This window comes from Strongylocentrotus purpuratus, unplaced genomic scaffold, assembly GCF_000002235.5.
Source record: "Strongylocentrotus purpuratus isolate Spur 01 unplaced genomic scaffold, Spur_5.0 spur5_scaffold_11, whole genome shotgun sequence".
Taxonomy (NCBI): Eukaryota; Metazoa; Echinodermata; class Echinoidea; order Camarodonta; family Strongylocentrotidae; genus Strongylocentrotus; species Strongylocentrotus purpuratus.
This window is the reverse complement of record NW_022145596.1, coordinates 29,536,884-29,558,349: the sequence shown is the minus strand read 5'-3', so window position 1 is coordinate 29,558,349 and position 21,466 is coordinate 29,536,884. Positions and strand designations below refer to the sequence as shown.

Genomic DNA, 21,466 nt, shown 5'->3' with positions numbered 1-21,466 from the left:
CATTTTCTAAAAAGGACATGGTTTCAACACACTGCAACAAATTAATTTCAATTACGCTATTACTTATTCGATTTACACAAAAAAATGAAGTAATTTGGCATGGATTTCAAAATTTAAAATTATACAAGTATCATCACTGACAAAAAAATTGTTTTTACCTGTATCTGTAAGTCTCTCTGGCACTGTGAATTCCAAGTCAGAAATGTTTGTATCTGGCATTGCAGCAATGACCTGCAAATTTAAAAAAATCACACAATGCACTTCTTAGATTTTCTATTGTTGGGAAAATGCACCCTGACATCAAATAGTTTTGGAAAAGAAAATGAGAATATAATTCCTCCCCGAAGAAATATGGAGGTAATTTGCAGCACATTCTTTACAAGCTGCTTTGTGATAATGCACTTATAAAATATATCTTACCAGATGACATACATTCAAATGCTGCAGCAAGGATTCAAACGCTATACTTCGTGGTTCAGTCTAGAGAATTATCCACTGGACCACAACACCTCTGCAACTGACTCAACAGATTTTAATGTCATATTTAAACCCTTTATATATGCCTTACAAAAATTCCCCAGAGCAACATTGTATTTAGTATGGAATCGATATACACCAAAGGCTTCAATATCATTTAATTATTTCTAGTGCAAGATTAATTTATACCGGTGTTAAAACAAAGAGGGATATCATGGAACTATGAAGACTGGAAATTGATAATTTGGCAAAGCTACTGTGTTGCACAAAGTGCCATTGTTTTGTGCAAAACTCTACGTGTGGAAAATGAGCGATCACACAAAGAGGCGAAGAAAGCAGCCCAAAAGTTGAGGATGAATAGTCCCATAGAGTGATTCTATATTAGGCCTAAAATAAATAAAAAACTTGTTGTATTGCCCTTTGGGTGTCAAAACATGGGTCGGTCGGTCAGAATTTTTTTTTTTTTTTAAACTTTTTTTTCTTTGGGCCGATATTTTTCAGTTTTTAATGTTTGTTTTTGGGTTTTTTTCCGCCCTCTTTTGGCTGATATTTCTGAGTTTTTAATGCTTTAATACATGTGTTTCAGCGTCATGATTCCATTCATATCTTTTTCACCTCATCCATGGTTTGCAATGTTGTGTTGATCAAGATGTTTACGCTAGTAGGATTTTGAAACTAGGGCAGAACACAAGAGAGAATTTGGGAATGATTTGATTTTATGCATTTATATCCCATTTATCCCAACAAACAAAATACATATTTTTGTATTCATTAATAATAACAAAATTTTTTTTTAAAAAGGTTTAAAAAAAAATTGGGGTCGGTCACAAAGGGCAATACAACAAGTTTTTATTTTAGTCCTTATTACCTGTGCTGCTTGTTTGAGTTGTGAATGCAAGGTTGTCTTCTGGAGTTCCTTGACTATCTGTGGCAGTATCACACCTACATCACCTGCAGCATAATAGATGTCTGCCATTGTGTACTCTAGCTCTGCTTTCAAACCTTGTCTGTAATCAATGAAAATAAGAAAACAAAAGATACAGCGCATTTTAAATGATTGTGCATACATGAGACTATTAGCACTACATGCACATGTTCATGTGTCTACATATACATGTTTACATGTACATGTACATGTATGTAGCGACCATATATACAGATGGTATGCTCTATATATTGGCAACTATCAGGGCGATCCAAAAGGGGGTTAAACGTGTAACAGCAATACGTTTGAATTTTAATTCTACAGGTTTGAAAATCGTGAAAAGATTGAATTTTGACTGTACATGTCCGAAAATCAGCTGCATCATTCTCGACCAAATTATTTATGAAATATTACGGTACGGGTAGTCATAAAACTTGTTTGAAATTGCTTCAAAATGTGGCTCAGATTGCAGCAGGATAGCCTCAAGCAAGCCCGGAGCCCAGCCACAAGGGTTTTTGTGCTCATCAAACATTGATTCATACTCCCGCCAAGTTCCAATTTTACATGTTTGATTTTTTGTTTGTGGAACACCCTGCTACTATAGTAACTAATACTGTGTGTGCAGTTTAGTGATTTGTGTTTGTAGTGAGCTAATATGTAAACATCTTTACTAGACCGAGTAGACTCTATTTACATCAAATGGCGGCATGTTTAAAAAAAAAGGAGGATGTGTCCTACATATGCTATGTACTCTAGTATATTCAACTCCTATTTCTTTCCGAAGATCCATATCATGGCCGTGCCACACTGACTTCATACAATACTGTGCAAACACATGGATGCTCTCAATTCACGTCAGAATTTAACCCATTGCCTACACTACAGATATTTGATCAACCCAGATTGAAAAGGTAGGTTCTTTTGCTGAATTTAGCTGATTATACTGGCGAAACATGGCTGACATACCGCAGATAGTTCGTTCTGAGGCATATCGGGTATCGAGTATCCTTTTCTAGACTCACAATCACATGCAACAACTTAAACCCCCCCCCCCCCACCCCCTCCCCCACAAAACACATGAATATCTAAATTCGAACTGAAAATGCGCATCTAATAAAACCTGTCTGTACAGGCAACATGGTTCCAAAAATTGTGTTGTATTTCAAGAAATTTCAATTTTAGATCATAATTGTTTGTGTGTGCCGCAAACTTAACGATAACCTTGTGTTCTGGTAATGATAGAAAATAAATTCTTACAGAATCCAACAAAACTTACACTGAATGTTCAATATTACATGTGCTAAAACAATTTTGGTAGAACAAGTATAGGGGCCGACTAACGAGCATAGAAAGAGAAGGAAATCAAGGCAGGTACTTGTAGGCTTGATCACTATGTGAAAATGAGAGTTGTGGTTTTTATTGATGATGATTTCCAAAAAATGTCTGTGAAGTTGTTTTTATTTTACTGGTTCAAACAATCAAATTATTGCAGGATAAACAATCCAGAATGAATTATAGCCATGTTCTCTCGACATACACTGTACATGTACGATGCCCTTACCAGAGCTCAAGTTTAGCTTTAGTCTCATCACACGTTGAAGTTATTGAAAATCGAGAAATTGAGAAGTACACATGCGATAACTCTTTACAGTACTTTTGCTATGCCAGTTTCTTAAACTGCTGGATTCCGTCACATCCTATGCGAAGAACTCTGGCGTTGGACACTAGCTTAAGCTTCTTCTTCAATATAAGTTTAGGCCACAATCGGGTGTATTCTCATAGTTACTTATGCTGGGTTTTTTATCAGCACATTTGTAAGAAATTCTCTTAGTTTATTAGTAGGTGCTGCCAAACACTACCGCCGCTTACCTTAGCCAAAAACCGCAGCCAAAACATGGGTAATGAAGATAAATATTACCATGGCAACTCTTCTATTTTGGGGTAGATTTTCCCTTGTTGAAACATTAACAAAATGTAGACCTACTCTAGTAGACCTACTTGAACAATTTTAACAAGTAAAAAATAGGTTCAGAATAAGAACTTGAATCAAAGGAATGAAAGATGAAGAAGAAGGAACGGAAAAATGGAGAAGAAAAAGGAGAGGTCCAATTAGTACTGTAGGATGTCTGATCGTGCACCCAATGTTGTGTGCTAAAATCCTTCCCATAGAGATTGCACGCATCCCTATGCAGTCTATGTGCATTGCGCGATCATGCAAAATTGGTCAATGAATTATGAACAAATTGAAATTCAAGTTGCGCTTGCATATTTCGGAATACAGCTGTTTGGCTAAATTTGGCAAAACAACATAGATTTCTAACTCTGCGTGTAGACCCTACGTCTTCGATTCTGACCAAAAAAGGCAAAAGCCAAAACTCTATGAATATTGCAGAGCTTTTGAGGGGCTGTATCATTTGATAGAAACATCGGTGAGTCTTGAAATTTGAAATTTGTTATTGTTATCACATTGTTTATTAATTATTCAACCATAGAGTAAAGGAGCCCGTTTTCGGCCACTTAAGACAAAATCCTATTTTTAGGACTCTTTACTTCCTATTTATTATCATTTCTTGTTCAAATCATGAAGCAAATATTATTATTATTTAAACAAAAAAAGAATCCCAGAAAAAAATCACGAATTGCCATGACAATATTCATTTCAATTTTCACTGTTTTGGAGCCCGTTATCGGCCGAGCGTTTCAGTTTACGGCCGCATGTACAAAGTCAATAGGAAGCGCTCGCGCGCGCCGTGCGTTTCCGCGCTGATGTACAGCACAAGCGGGCGGAGCAGGTATCCCACGCCGGAGCTCCCTGGTGCTCGCCTGGCCGAAGACGGGCACAGCGGTGATCGGAAGTTGGAATCTGAATTAGACAGAGATATCGTGTGTGCGTCGCGGTGTGCGGCTGCATTGATTTAATACATGCGATGAGATACTTTTGAGCTTGCGACCAGCACAAAATCGGGCTTTAAATCTGAAAAATACTTGAAAAAAAGCTCATTTTATGGTACCCATATTTCTTACAGACACGCGTAAGATACTCGATTTTTCAGATTTGGGTAGCGGGACCGGCGATTACATCGCTAAAATGTGATATTTTAGGATATACATTATTTTCCATTGCAAATGTGGTTCTTCAGTGACACTGGCATGGTATGGTATGTGTGGGATATGTGTTATGCTATTATGCGATGTATTTTAGAGCGATTTTACCTTGCATCCAACCAATCGGCCGAAAACTGGAGCTGGCCGATTACGGGCTCCTTTACTCTAGGCATAACGGTGAAAAACGATCCCAAATTGAAAATTGAAAAATCGTTCAGACACCCTCTAGATTTCTACAATTAGTACTTAAAAAACATCCAACATATATGTATCATCGTAAACGCTAATATAAAGTAAACAATAACATAACACATTCTTATCACATTTATAAGTAAACAGTTCGAAGTTTTCGAGTCAATGCAAATAGATCTAGGTAAATAGGATTTAGTTACAAACACAGATGTGAGTACGTGGGGCTTGTGCAATTGGCAGATGTGTCATGGTACGTAATGTAATGCTTAATTCTTCTCCCGAACAAGCTTTTCATCATTCAGGTAGAATGCTCAGATTTGTCCTATTAAGTGTTCTACAAACGGAAATACTTTCACTCACCAAATTTCTCAGACTCTATATTCTACGAAGAAATGTTGGGTCGGTCGACCACACAGTTTAAACGGTAAAGTTTACAGTCTGCTATGGCAATTGACAGCGCATGCGCAGTGCAACTAGCTGGCCAAAAATCCACCTACGATACATGTAGTTTTGTCCCCGTCCCTCCCCCCCCCCCCCCCCCCCCCCCCCCTCCACAAACTATTCTTTTAGCGCGAGTAGGCCTACAGTCAGGGCCGACGGAGCGTCTTCCAAAATGGGGGGGGGGGCACCAACAAAAAAGGGCACTTTCTGGGGGGAAAGGGAAACCTCTCAAAGTGAACATACACCAATTTTGTATAACCTACATCGTCATGATTGTGATTACACTACCAGGACCGGGTACCAGGGATGACAATAATATTTGTTCTCTTTTTACGTGGTACAAGATAGTGATTAGGCAATATACTTTGCCGTAGGATGTGATGGTTAGAATATTAATTTTCGAGCGAGCAAAACAAAAAGATTTGTGAGGTCGGAGTGCGAAAAAATTCATCTTATCAAGAGTAAAAAACACAGACCCTACTGAGTTTTGAGTTTTAAGCACAATCTAATGAAGAAAGACTGACAGTTTTTTTATTAGTAACATGGTTACAACAACTATAAATTTGAGCGGGCATAGTGAGCGATCTCTAGGGAAAATTAAGAAAAATTGGCTTTAATTAGGCGTGCATGTTATAGAGAAAAGAAAAGTTGGCACTTATCTGAAGGGAAAAGGACACGGTTATCAAAAAAGAAAAGGTGCGCGTTTTAAGGTAAAAAAGGACACTCAAAGATAAAGAAAGGCTCTTGTGAGAATGGAAATGGGGCATATGTTGAAAGAAAAGGGCACCTGTCAAATTTTAATAGGGGAATTTATCGAATGAAGGGGCACTTTGAAAGGGGAAGGGGCTCATAGAAACAGAGGTAAAGGGGGCACTTATCCGAAGGAAATCTGGTATTTATAAGAAAGGAAAAGGGGCAATTATCAGAGGTGAAAAGTAGCATTCAACAGAAAAGGAAGGGGTTCTTATAACAAAGTGAAAAGGGCACCTGTCAGAAGTATAAAAAAGTGTACTTATTGAAAAGGCTAGGGGACACGAGTCAAAGTTTTTTTTTAAAGACAAAAATATCAGAAAAGAGGAATTTCATGCACCTGAAAAGAGGCGCTTACCAGAGATGAAAAGGGGCACTTATTATAATGGAAAAGGAGCGCTTATCATAAACGAAAATGGGCACCTGTTAGATTTTGATAGTCAATGTAGCAATTATTAGGGTGAAAAGAGGGCATTTAAGAGAAGGAAAAGGTGCATTATTGTTTCATGTGCACACACAGAGTCGACTTGTTTTTCTTTACCAACAATATTGAGCCGTGTTATTTCAAATTCATATTCAGATTAAATCGTACACATTCAATTCACAGATAAACAATATACAAGAGTGTATTATTCGATATTGAATGAAATGTATGTACACATTTGCATTATGAGAAGGAGTTGTGAGGTAAGTCCACGCGCATGCGCAGTGTTATTCCCAAGCCGCAACTCATGAATATTTATATAATGAAGCCCCAAAGGTTCAGGGAAAAAAAATCGCGGCCGGGAATGTGGGGGGGGGGGGGGTGACGTGAGCATGATGTGAGCAAGCGACTGATCATAATTTACAACTAAATATAGGCATTACTCAATGTGTTTACTAAACAAACGTTGGGGAGGCTGTCCTGGCCCCCTACCCCTCTCAGTTCCATGGGTCTTGTTACAAATTGATCGTTGAAAAAACACATAATTTTCCCCATGAAGAATTATGACTTGTGTTTGTCAAAAGGCTACATCACACAAAGGACTTTAAACGCGTGCTGTGACATTGCTCTGCTTTGAAATAACAAAATCAAATTAAAGTATAGAAAGAACTTTTGCAGGACCTGTCATCGACCCCTCAAAAAAGAACATACTGAGTCGTGGAAAAGCTTTGAATAAGGGGCCTGTACTGCATTTGCGAAACAAGTATCTAATCTCATTCAATCACAATATATCGATACATGGAAGTTTGAAAAAAGAAAATATGTCTTTGTTATAGATTTGTTATAAAGAGCTTTGAAAGAGCGTGTTGTGTCTTCTGTGATGACCTTCCAAATGAAAGCAGCAACAGTTCTTGAGGGTTGGAAGGGGCGCTCAAGCCCTCACCCCCACCTCTCAAATTTCTTGAAACCTCCAAATTAATTTCAGGAGACAAATGGCGAATAAAATGCATGGACCCCAAGCCAATTCAAGAATATTGAAATAATATTCAGTTATTACGCTCCACTGGACACTAGGCTAAGTTTATTTTCACCTTCAAAGAAATTAATCAAAAAAGTACAATAAACCCCGGAATGTATTTACAAGCCTGAGAATAGAAGTATGTCGGAGGCCGGAGGATACACGCAGAGGTATATTACAGCATACATAATTACATCACTGAATAATTGAATAGACCCTCTCACCTTTAAGCTATTGGATAGCACATCGAAAGATAATAGAATAGTTCTGAAGTTCATTGTTTGCTGAAAGGGGATAGGTGTCAGAAATTAAATGACCACGAACAGGGCAATTATATTGCCTCGGTGGTAATGACATTTGGACGAGTTTACACAATATGGTGTTACTATGCCTATATATTGTTTGATGTGGTCGAGCAGAGAGAGAATTGATAGGTTACATCTGAGCCGCTTTTGTGGCCCCCTAAAACCTTTCAAGGGCAGTGTTGCAATTTCAAGGCCTAGATCTTTTTTCTTCCTTTCTTTCTTTCACATGCAGATGATAATTTCGAAGAGGTAAAATCAAGAAAATAGAGTCAGTGGATGGACCTTCCATATAAAGACGAAGAAAAGGAATAAAGGGCTTGTCACCATGATCAAGATACATGTACTAATGTGTAAAGAGAGGGAAAGAACGACAGAGAGAGAGAGAGAGAGAGAGAGAGAGGTCACCAGCCTCCCCCCCCCCCCCCCATGGATTTAATACTGACCTAGAAGTCTCGATCACCCGGACTCTATATGGTCCCTTCTTTATTAGCACGCTTCAATTTTTCAAGCACTTTTACGGATGCTCTCAGAGTTTTCTCTCTATATCTATCTTCCATAATTATTGGCTCGACTGTACCAAGGAGAGTGCTCTGCAACACAAGGCCAGATCGGTCCTTCAAAAGCTGATGATCCAAACACACCACTACACTATCAACATTTAAAACAATCATTCCGAAATGATGTAGGACCGTCTGAAGCAAAAATTCAAATAAGACAAAACGTTCTTGGTCCTATGCCCATTGGCCACATTAGGTCACAGCAACAAGTTGGTGTATGTGGATGGGACATAATTATACCCGGCATGGGATTATTGGGAAATGGGACCAAGGGACGAACGCTTGTATTCGTTCCACACAAGACGTCAATTAACTGACGTAGCACTGCGTCAATAACTAGTGCGCTCTCTGACGCCTCACGTGAGAGTGATATGCACTGCGTCAATAACTAGTGCGCTATCTGACGCCTCACGTGAGAGTGATATGCACTGCGTCAATAACTAGTGCGCTATCTGACGCCTCACGTGAGAGTGATATGCACTGCGTCAATCACTGGCGTACTGGTGGGGGGGGGGGGGCTTGGGGTTCAAATAAAATTGAACCTTAATTTGTTTTCTTCAATTCTATATACGAGTGATGTATAAGTGTTCGTGATATCACATGATTTCTACAAAATACGCTTTTCTACATTTCTGTTGCAAACTGACACATTCCTAAATAGCCAGGAAGAATGTTGTTTAAAGGGCCTTATAGTGGCCACTAACAGTAACACTAGTAACAAATTCCGGGACCGGTACAATGAATCGTCTTCTTTCTCCAATAATTAAATGAAACGTCATAGCTTCCGCGCTTTGCGCGGGAGGGGCGAAACAAGAATTAAGAGTCGAGAACGGTACAACGGATCGTCTTCTTTCTCTAATAATTTAATGAAGTGTCAAAGCTTCCGCGCTTCGCGCGGGAGGGGCGAAAATGAATTTAGACAACGATTAAGAGTAATAATTTAATGAAACATCAAAGCTTCCGCGCTTCGCGCGGTAAGGGCGAAAATGAATTCAAACAAGGATCAAGAGTAAACTCTAAAATTGCCCAATTTTTACCTAACAGCAGAGCGATTATGTGTCCAACCAACTGTTGGATAAAAAGAAAATACCCAAATTTTAACCAACAAAAATTTACCAGAACAGAAATTCACCCGATTTTAGGCACTAGTTGGGCAACTAAGTTGGATAAAATATTTTATGTATAATATATAAAAGGACATCAGTTCTGCGGCGGGACTCGAACCGCGACCTTGTGATGCACAGTCCTGTGACATATCCACTCGACCACGCCACCTCTACTTTATGAAGAGAACTCTATTGTTGCATAATTGTTGCCCGAATAACGTTTGCCCAGTAACATCTACCCAATCTATTTTTACCTTTCATTAGGTAATTTCATATCGTAAATGGTTAGGAGAAATAAAATTATTGGACAAAATTTGCCCAAATTAGATTTACCCAGTAGCATCTGCCCAACTTTTTTTTACAGTGTAATAATTAAATGAAACATCAAAGCTTCCGCGCTTTGCGCGGGATGGGCGAAAATAAATTCAGACAAGGATTAAGAGTAATAATTTATTGAAACGTCAAAGCATCCGCGCTTCGCGCGGAAGGAGGAGGGGGGGGGTGGAAACTAAATTCAGACAAGGATTTAGAGTCGGGACCGGTACACTGAATCGCTTTCTTTCTCTAATAATTAAATGAAACGTCATAGCTTCCGCGCAAACAAGAACTAAGAGTCGAAACTTTCGCGCTTTGCGTAGGAGGGGGAAAACTGAAAAATAACTTAGTTCATGGCCCCAGGATTATAGGGTTAAATTTGTAGACATTTGGACATTGGCATTAATTTATTTGTCGGTAATTGGTGGCCTTTACACCATCCCCCCTCCCCCACTGAAAAATATCTAGCGACGCCCCTGATAACGACACAGTTTATAGTTATACAGTTTTTATTCGAGATAATTTTTGCAAATACTACTGGTGAAGTACTGGACCACCGTCTTTGTGCATTGTGTGGCATCAAAGCCTATACAACGTCTTACGACGTGACAGATCACTGTTCTCTAACTTCTAACCAATCAGAAGGCCTCGTTTTTTTCCAGGAAGTGCCGGTGGACATTAATGCGCCAAATGTGGTTCTCAAATTCCAAAAGATCTATACTCTTGGAAGGGATAGGAGAAAGCAATTTTACGTCATATTACTCCAGAAAGTGCCTGAAAATGCGTCTAATTTGGTTCTAAAATTGCAAATGCTTCTTACTCTGGGAGGGGGCCAGAACCAAGGCCCACCCCGCTTGGTCGCTCCGCTCCCTCGCCGCTAAAGCCTCGCTCTGTCGCTTCATAATACTTAACTAATATATTTTATTTAACATATATTTAACCCCATGCCATTTTGTGCCCCCCCCCCGTAAGAAATTCATAGATTCGCCTCTGATGCCCATATACCTTGAGCTTCGGGGCCTCCGCCCCTTGACCCCCGCCGGGGCTTTGCCCCTAGACCCCACTTTGAAAAACGTTCAGCGGGGCCTGCATGTTATAGTGGGGTGATGCGGATTTTTTTTGTCAGCCCCCCAAAAAACGTTTTTGCTCATTACGCCACTGGCGTCAATAACTAGTGCGCTCCCTGACGCCTCACGTGAGAGTGATATGCACTGCGTTAAAAACTAGTGCGCTCCCTGACGCCTCACGTGAGAGTGATATGCACTGCGTCAATAACTAGTGCGCTCTCTGGCGCCTTACGTCAGGGTTGTATCGGGATTTTTGTTTTTGTTAAAGGCTGTAAAATGAAGAGTGCAAATATTGCGTTACTGGTATATACTGCCCTCAGAGGCTCAATTAGCGCAATTAATGACGCAGTCGAAATGACGCCTTCTAGTACAACGACCCTATACTTCGCGTCTATGTCGTCATCGGTTTACATGTAGAATATGATGGTCTGTTGTCCCAATGAAGGACCCCTACTGATTATTCTGAGCTGATAATTTACAAATGATATATTTGATTGGCTTTTTTTTAGCAATAGAGACTGTTAGTCTGTTGTTGGAGAGGGAAATGAATTGACTTTTAAAAAAAAAAATCATCTTTCATTCATTCACCATTGTGTTTAACCACTTGATCTGTACTCCCATTTTCATCACAGCCACCTCGTCTCACAATGCCCCTCTCTCCCCCTCTCTCTCTCTCTCTCTCTCTCTCTTTCTCTCTCTCTGACTATCTGTCTGCTTGTCTATCTTCCCTCTCGATCCCCCAAACGCATTAACATTTGTAATCGTTGTGAATTCTTGCCTCATTTTCCTTCGTTGCCACCCCTTCTTCGTTTTTTTCCTTGAGACATTTTCAAGAACAGTCGGATTTCCTTCTGAGGAGAACATGCGAATTACCCCCAGGCCGGCAATTATTTTTCATTCAAAATTCGTACCCCATTAACGTGTTAAGGTCTTTCACTGGCAATCTCCCTCAGATTTCGCTATAAGGTTGAATAATGATTAATGGGACTTGTATTTATTTTTCTTATAAATGTCAATGGGGATACCTCGCAGCTTAGTGAATCACGTCTTCTTACTGTTGCACCTAGTGGCGCAGTAGAATGGGTCTCGGGCATTTAGGGGGCGCTTATATCAGGCAGGGTCGCCAATCTTTCTAGATGGATGAAATGCTAATAAACAGGGACTTTGAATAGCGAGGGATGCGTTGGGAGGTTTCACACTATGTTCATGTTTTTCCTCACCCCCTTTCTTTCCCTAAATTCATATGCAGCGGTCACAAAGGTTCGTACGAACGATTATTTCGTACGAATCTCCCTAGATTTCCATTGTCTTCCCGAATTTCCATTGTCTGAAAATCGTTCGTACGGCGTTCGTAGCAGTTCGTAATGGCATTTTTGACCGAGGCTTTACTCTTGATTTGATTTGGTCAAGTGATGGGGAATCGTGCCACCCCCCCCCCCCCCCTCTCCTCCGAACAGAATACAACTTGGTTTCCCCGACATTTCGGCTGTGGCAAAGCTGAGAGGCTCGAACACCTTATAATCTAGTGTTCCAAGAAAGAAGCGCCATTTCCTTTTACTGCCAATTGGAAGGGCACATTCTCTCGCCAGGGGGCTGTCGCCGTCTCTTGCATGAATATCAATTAAGTTTCAGGTTTTAACTTTGCAAGCGAGCGTAGCACAGCGAGTTATTTTCAAGGAGAGTAGTTAGTTACAAACAGTGGCGTAGCTATATACGGAGAGGCCACCCCCCCCCCCATCGAATGGCAAAAACAAAACAAAAAAGGAAAGAGGGGAGAGCGAGGAGAGAGATGAAGGAATGGGAACAAAGAACGTAAGATAGGGAGATAGATTGCTCGAGAACGCACTTCAATGACAACAAATATATCACATCGGGTATTTTGGTGAAGAAATAACAATTCAGAAATAGTAAGGTACCGTGACTAATGAAACAAAAATGAAAAAGCTGATAAAAAGAGTAAAGCTGGTGCCCCCCCCCCCCCATGACTGAGCCCACCACGCTACGCCACTGGTTACAATGGTTCAGTCGTATACGTTTTACATTGTTAACTCATTCAATAAATGGTTTCAAGGTTTACTAAGAAGCTAGGAATGTAGGTAAAACAGGAGGGTGCAGAAAATGATCCTTATAATTAGTGCTTTCGGGATTTTAATGTATATAGGAAGCAAAGAGCGAAAGAGATTTGACTATTGAACCGCTTAGCCAGGAATTGGAAAGAAGGGGCTCCCGTTTAGGGTATCTTTTCCTTTTTCTGTTTCACTTCTTTTGACTGTTCCTCACTGTTCATTAGGATTTCATCTTGCAGATGAAGACCTGGCCGTTGTTAATGAGACGGCAATCGCAAGCATCGGGCGATGGAAGAACTTAATTTAATTTAATTTAATTTAGGAACTTTACATTAATCTTGATCTAATATGTAGATACCAACGAACGATTAGGATTTCAAAAGGGATTTGTGATGGTATACAAGTAAAAGTACACCTCGAGTCTTTATCGATTTTACAGAAATGATAAAGGTCATACTTGTTTTCATTTCATCTCCATTTCCTCACCAAATAGATCAGTAATCACTCAATTTGGTCAGCACATTTATAAACACTTCATCCCTAGTCAAGGAGTAGTCAACTCGTCTCAATTCAAAATCTAATAAGTGCATAGGAGTAGCCCTATCGACTTGCAATCGACGCGGCCGGCCCGGGGGTCTGTCCCAAGCGCATTGGCCTAGGAATCGGGCTTCAAATTAGCCCGTTCACGGGGGGTGCAAAGCGTCAAACTTTTAAGCAACCCAGAGATAGCATAGGAATTTAGAACAACTCAATGCTAAATACGGTTTGATGGAGCTAATTGTCTGTGCAAGGGCAAGAATGTGTGAATGCATGTCGATTTGTTCATGTATGTACAGGTAATATTCATCAATGTCTTTTGAAACCGGTGAAGAATAATTTAAGTTATTCTAGAACTGAATTAGTAATAATAATAATAATTTATAACATTTATTAGGCGCTTAATACAGGTGTTTCTAAGCGCACCATTGTCTTGACTTAAAATTACCAACTAAAAGTTGTAATAAACACAAAAAATTTCCTTTTACAATAAATCAAGCATATATAATAACAAAAATAAAAATGAGAACAAACATAAGGTCAAACAAACATAAGGTCAAACATGAGATCAAACAAAATATCAAACAAACAAAGAATAAGATGGTGTGCACCTCCTTTGACCGACTCACAACTGCATAATGGCATTCATTGCATTCATGAATTAAAAAGGTGCGTTTTCAGTAAGAACTTAGTAAGTTTCAGTAAGTACAAAAACAAAACAACAACAAACCAATACAACCATTAATGATCTACTAATCTCGTGTATGGTCTATCTCTTTCTTATAATATACTTGATATTGCAAATCAAAATATATTAATAGTATAAAGATAAACAGCAATTTAAATGAAAAAAAGGAAGAAATTTCGAGGTCAGTTGATAGCAAGTCTTGTACTTGATCCTATCTGTTTGGATTGAAATCAAAAAGGTTTGAATTTGAACTTTAAATATATATTCTTTTAAAGGGGGTGGAGGGGGATGTTATGTGCATTTTATGTAGATTTATTATTTTCAGTAGTTCTATTTGTTTGTCGTACATTTTGCTTATTCCAAATATTATTTTTACAAGATGAATAAAATCTGTCCACCCCCCCCCCTCATCGATATTACTTCTAAACAATAAACTTCACTTCCTCAGAGATTGATGAAGAAGGAATCCGAGTCAAACGTGGCATGTTTGTAGATCCATCACAAAAACATCATTTTACCCCAGGCCATTTCATTTTTTCAAACACTCAGAGCTTTTTTAATACACCACATTCAATTTCAAGGTTAGAGATAGTAATATTAATATTGTTGTCTTTGTTTTTGTTTGTATTGTTGTGTTTTACTTTCAATTGTCATTTGATTTTATTTGGTTGGTATTTTTTAAAGAGAAAAACAGAATGTCTGGCGTCGAATTCAGGAAAGTGGTGACATGGGTCCAGATTAATCACCAGGCGGCCGGTATTGTCAAAACGAGAGATGTAGAGGCACCTACATCGTGTGCTATATTTCTATTCTGAAAGAAATATAATCCCTGAAAAATCATATACGCGTAGAAAGTCACGGTTTGAGGGTGCGGGGGGGGGGGGGGGGGGGGGGGGGGGGGGGTCACTATTCCTACTTAGTGGATGAAATACGAGGGGTCTGCGAGTGAATTTTGCGTGAGATAACCTACATTACATGTTTATTGTGTTGAAATCTTTGTGTTAATCTCTCTCTTTCGCTCTCTCTTTTTCTCTCTCACTTTATCCCTTGACTTCCCTTTTATTTCTCTTTCACTCACTCACTCACTTACCCACACACATGGCTCTCTCACTCTCTCTCTCTCTCTCTCTCTCTCTATTCCCCCTCCCCCTCTATCTCTCTCTGTCTCTCTCTCTCTCTCTCTCTGTCTCCTTCTCTCTCTCTCTCTCTCTCTCTCTCCCTCTCTAACTTTCCCTCTCTCTTTTTCTCTATTGTTCTCATTGGAGGCGTTCCGCATACCATGCCCCTTCCTGGTACTAGTAGCTACGCCGCGCCGCCGTGTTTGGTTAAGAGCAATCAGAACGATCTTGCTTCGATCATAGTCAACTTTGTCCTGGATATCTTTTGAGATATCTCCTTGTATACCCAAGAGAACGATTTAGTAAAACAATCGTCCACGATCGTGCCAATAGCAACTGTTTCGCAAGATTGAGAACTTTCTCAAATGCAATATGAGCTCGGGAATTTCCCAATGGTCTGCAGTTTCAGATCAAATGGGGATTACTGTAGTCATTTGAAGAGGGCCTCGTAGGGAGGCGTTTTGGATGACCTGTAGAATATAATTTTTTTTGCCAGAAAAGATGCGATCCGGCATGTCCTCTAGTAGTCATTGGTTATTGAGAAGAGGGCTTGCTATAAGTAATATCCCACTCCATTCGACTTCATATAGTGGGAAAAGACGAAAAATTAATATGAAAGATATTGAAAATGTTTCGAGTCAGAAGATAATTAGCCAACGCAATGTTAACGCGATTCCAGTTTGGCTGTAACGAGATGCAAGGTGTGGGAACAAACGTAATATAAAGAGATCCAGGAGGAAAGAAGAAATGATTAATAAAGAGTCATTCGAAGAAGAAAACACCACAAATTAATTGACATAGAAGCAGACATGATTATGAAGATGAAAAGGAAATTATAGAGAAAGGGAATACAGGAGTGAAGTAGAGAAACAGGAGAGGAACAATAAGAAGAAGAAGAAGAAGAGGAGAGAGAGGTGAGCTGAGGTGAGGAAATATTTATAAAAAAACAGATGTACAGAAAAAGTGCAAGACAAAAGGAAAAATGTTAAAGTTTGAGCATATGGAGATGCCAAAACAAAACTAAACAAAAACAAACACAAACAAATATACAGGTGATTTATCAGAAGAAGACCAACGTTCTATAATCTTATACAATCACTCCCCGCAGGTAATAAAATAAGAGAAGAGTTTTGAAGGTTGCGGAGTCTCAAATAAAGCAACACGGGAATCGCTTTTTCCCGAGGGTGAGATGGTTTCACGAGGTATAGGGGGAGTTCGTTGCATTGGATGGCATAGACATAACCTCACATCTCTCTATCTCTCTCTCTCTCTCTCTCTCTCCCCTCTCTCTTTCTCTCTCTACCATTCTCTCTCATTTGCTGTCTTTCTGCCTCTGTATGTGTGTGTGTGGGTGTATGTGGGTGTGTTTTTCTGTCTGTCTGTTTCTCTCTCTCTCTCTCTCTCTCTAGCTTTCTCTCTCATCTTCTGTCTTTATGCGTGTGTGTGCGTGTGTGCGTGTGTGTGGGTGTGTGTTGTGTTTCTTTCTCTCTCTCTCTCTCTCTCTCTCTCTCTCTCTCTCTCTCTCTCTCTCTTTCATGATATACTAGCCACTTGATATATCTGTATGTCTATTTTATCAGCCTCTATAAAGTCCTCCTCACTCTCGATAACTATTTCTGTTTTAATATCTTTCCCTCTCTTTTAAAAAATCTCCTTCTCTAATTTTTTTCATTTGATTTTCAATTGTTTTCTCTCTATCTGCCCCATTATTTTCTCTCCTGCTCCTCCTTCTGTCTATCTCTCTTCGACATTTCATTTAGTTCTTTCTTCTTTTCTTATATTTCTTTTATTATTTTTTCTTTCTCTCGTTATTCTGTCTTGTTCTCTACATCTCTCCCCATCTCTCTCTCTCTCTCTCTCTTTCTCTCTCTTTCTCTCTCTTTCTCTCTATTTCTCTCATTTTCTACTTTCCATTTATACTTTCTACTTTCCATTTCTTGCTCTCTCTTTCTCTCTGTCTCTCTCTGTATCTCTCTCTCTCTCTCTCTCTCTCTCTCTCTCTCTCTCTCTCTCAACCACTCCCTCTACATCTTCCCCAGTATATCTATCTCTCCTTTCTTTTCCTTAATAGACGTAAACCACCGGAATAAATAGGGTATTTGAGAGGTACTGAATTAGGGAAAATTAGACAGAACGGTTATACCAAGTACTATTGGGGATTAGAACATCATTAGTATCATCTTTCATCTTTCACTCAAAGTGACTTTTTTGACAACTCATTCCATCTTTTACGACAAGCCGGAAAAGCTAGGCTATACGACAAGCAATTTAATGGATAATAATCATTTATTCCTATAAAGCTATTTACTTCCTGTCATTATAGATACGAGGAATACTGTTCAAAAGTAAAATATTATTTTGTAAATGGTCACCTTTCGATTTGTATTCATTCACTCTCCTCTTGTTGGATGAAGCTCCAAGTTTATTGCTGATTAGTTTAGGTTCAATTGCATATATCTCACAAAGCACCGATAGCACAGTTATACGTGGAAATTGATAACCAAAATAGCTATCAATAAATGTTACGTGAGAGGGATTGCTTGCTCTTTGAATGTTGTCATTATTATTTCGAATATAAGCTATGCTTAAACTTATTATTATTATATTTTTTCACTTCAATGAGGTCTTTTTAGACATAATTGTATGAAAAGTGCTCTGCAGTGGTCGTGTTAGATAACCAGCAAAAATACTTGTTTAAAGGTAAAGACCAGTTATGGTAATGCGATTGCATTGTGAAAGAAACGTTGTGGAATCGATCAGAAAAGGTTGATCATCTAGCATCTAGCATCTGCAAGGTTCTGGAATCATCAAATGATAACAAATTTGGCCCATTCTTCGTAAAGTTACATGCACTATACACAGAAAGATGTATATGGGACTACCCTATATCTCTCACAGACCATGAGAGAAACAAATTTACCAAATATATGAATTAGTAGGCGGTTTCCAGGCAAATTTGTTATCATCATGTATTAGTCAAAACATATTCTTTCACATGATTGGTAATGAGAGCTTCCATTTCATTTTTGAAATTGGGGCGTTTCCAATACTGGTCTTTACCTTTAAACGAAAATGAGACGCAAAAAGGAGATAACAAATTAATTTAGGGGGAGAGAAAGGGGAGGAGAGAACAAATACATCTCCATTCAAGCCTTGTACCATGCATGTGCAACTCTGTCGCGAAAAGAGAAAATTCATCATGAGCCATGCAATGTTGATCGATTCCTAATCCATGAAGAGTGTTTTTTGCCCATTTTAAAACATTTACACATTTTCGCCCATGTGATATAATGCATGCACAAGGACATATTACAATGTTTTCACTTTCCTTTTTAAGGAGCTCATTGAAGTATCTAAAATGACGAAGGGTATACATTGACCTAATAATTCGTCCCTATTTTCACGAAGTGACGGTAGTGAGGAAAATCGTAACGCAAAGGGAATGCAATTTTTGTTCACTACCGTCACTTCGTGAAAACAGCGACGAATTAATGGTATCAGACAATATTACGACGCTCAGATAAATTATTATCCATACTACTTTGGCCTGCACCTTTCTCTTTCCTCAGTCCACACACCCTTTTTCTTTCTTTTCATTTCCTCTTGTCTCTTCTATCAGAAACGCTATTTCTTGTTTTCCAACTTCAATCGTTAATAATGTTTCTATGCCAGGGAAAACCTTTTACCCCACTAGCGTCACAATGATCTCCCTTTTCAAGGGTCGCCTTCAGATATAACCTTAATTCACTCCCTTTTTTTTGTTTGAAGCTTTTCATCTCTTTTCTCTCGCTTTGCCGTTTTTCTCAGGTAAGCGAACACCTTTCAGTAAACCCCTGTTTCCATCACAGTAGGGGGATACTTGATACGACGGGTATCCATTCTTCAGACCCGCCGGGAATCAGTTCTGGTGTAAACATGTTACAGGTGCGGCGCCACGCCGCGCGCTCCGTTAATGCATGAAACACTGTGAAATGTATGTAAACAGGGCGGCGCACTATTGTGATCATGCACGCTGCGCTCCGGTGTACGATCTTTGCTTTTAACTCTGGTGCTCTGTCGTGCACGAAAGCCGAATCGCCCAATCATAATCTACCAAATGATCCTTCAAAATTCCCCGCCCCGCCTTATATAAAGTACTCTGGTATTCATTCGTCTTCTACAAGGAGAAAAGATCTTAAGAGTTTTTTGCCTGCCTTGTTCTCAATGTACAGTTACCCAGTGCGGTGTGAGCATACGTTGTACAAGTTGAAATGCAACATTTTGTTTTATTTCTCGGTCGGTCTTCCTTTTTATTAAAGTAGTTACCAAAGTATGCGGATTGTATAGTGCACGATCTGAAGTAGATTGCAACCTACCGTCTGCGCACGGAGCATAGACAGAAAATGAAGTAACGCGGGCGGTTGCACAGTCTAGTCGAGTCATGCATTATCCACGAGGATTCGCATTTCGCTGAGTCTAATAAAGAAAAGAACACCAGGCTATCACCACGTTTGTCTAATAGCTCATGAACGGACTTCTTGCTTATCTCTTCTTTTGAAAATTCACAATCAGAGCTTAGCTACTGATCTCACCTCTTCCTTGGTCTCTAGCTACAATTCCTCTCCTCCATCTTTCATCGTTGTGTGTTTCGATGACCGTTTCGAGGTGGTGTTTGGAAGGCAAGGCACGTGCTAAGTGATCAGTGGATTTCCGTGATCTTGGAGACCAACATCGATCTGTTATTGAGTCCAGCTCGGGCTTTGTCTATGGTGATGGATGGCTAGCTCGTTAGACTAGGAACGTGCCAGCAAATAAATTTCTTTTACGCCACTACACAATTTGGAGACAGTTCACTTGTCAAGGTAAGGTCCTGACTAGCAGAGACTGACATTGTCTCACCTACTTAATTCATGTCACATAGCTAGAAAAGCTATTAGATTGTTCAACCAGCCCATATTATTATTCAGATTGGATTGTTAAAGACTTTTGCTCTTTAACTCACTTAAACTCAGGAAGCATACTAATCAAGCTACCCAGAACTCATTTTTGCTTTCATATTTGTTCTTTAACTCTGCAGTACATTGGATGGGATCATTGTAGCGCGAGTTGACTCTGGTTTGGACTGTACAAAATTCACTTCTAATTGGCCACCTTTTGAAGGTGACGCTGCTCAGTTGGCGGTGAGATAAATACTTCACGAGTCGAGTCGACAAGGGGAAAAAGGTAAGAAAAACGAAATTATGTCATTTTAGACCTGTTTGTATTTACTGTTCATTGTTTCACTTTGGTAATGTTCATACTGCAAGTAATAATCTGTTTCATAATTTTGCTGATAACTGTCTTTCGTTCTCTATGATCGGATAACTGAAATGTAACTTCCTTTATGTAAAATCAGGGACTCTTTGAAGAAAAAAATCTGTGTAACAGTTACAAAGTTTACAAAGTAACTCGTTATAAGGCATTTGTTGAAACTGATTTTTAATATTTTATTGACCAGATCATAAATGAAAAGGTGAATGTATGAGTCGTAATTATGGTTCTCGTAACGGTATGAGATGCTGGAAGAAATGGGGTATATCTGGTTATTTATAATAGCTCCAAAATGATTTTGTTGTTTTTGTTTAATGAAGTATGGTATCACCGACGCTTGATTTTTGCCTTTGTGAGTTTGTAATCCGTTTTAATATGTGTAACCATGTGCCTCCTGATTCGGGAATGAGATCATTCAATAGTCAACAGGTGAATACAGTAAAAAAAAAAATGATCATAAAGTCTGTTGGTTATCGCATATTTGTTAAACATAATAGGACTGAATTCTCTTTAGAATTGATATCCAAAAGAGTATTGTACATCGAAGCCTGTATATAAATACCACACAACGGATATATAAAAACAGTCTATGTAGGCAGATGGTCGTTATGTACAATACATGTTTATTTACTACACGTTTCAAATGGCAAACACTATTCAAGGGAGACAGAACATGTGGTCTTTATATATATATACATGTATTTTTCTGCAGATGGTCACTAAATCACTTTATTGTGTCGTTTCTATTATGTGAGAATACGAGAGAGATGACAATGAAGCATTGCGAATGGATGAATCCAACTAAACTGCTAATAAATTAACAATGCTTAATGTATTTTTGGGTGATGTGTAGAATTAGTGCACTCCGTGATAAAATTAATTTGTCATTTGCAAGTTTATTGGTTTGTCGCTCATTATTGTTATGATATTACAAACTAAATTCTGCCTCAATTAGCTCTATACATATTTTACAAGATGAAGTTTATGTACTAAATAGTTATCATTTGGTGTTTTCATATCCCAATTGTTGCAATTTTCTATAAACAATATTTCTATTTTTGAAATATCACAGTCAGTTTCACAATC

General features: G+C 39.0%; 1 protein-coding gene across 1 annotated transcript in view; it reads right to left on the bottom strand.

The window, feature by feature from the left end:
* Positions 1-5,155, bottom strand: part of LOC764874 (TBC1 domain family member 19) — a 59,072-nt gene extending 53,917 nt beyond the window's left edge. Inside the window, exons 1-3 of the mRNA XM_030981132.1 lie at positions 5,060-5,155; positions 1,346-1,484; positions 159-231 (exon numbers count right to left, since the gene is read on the bottom strand). Of these exons, the coding sequence (XP_030836992.1) occupies positions 159-231; positions 1,346-1,453 (181 nt within the window). The 5' untranslated portion in view covers positions 1,454-1,484; positions 5,060-5,155. The remainder of the gene's footprint in view (positions 1-158; positions 232-1,345; positions 1,485-5,059) is intronic.
* Positions 5,156-21,466: the final 16,311 nt, after the last annotated feature.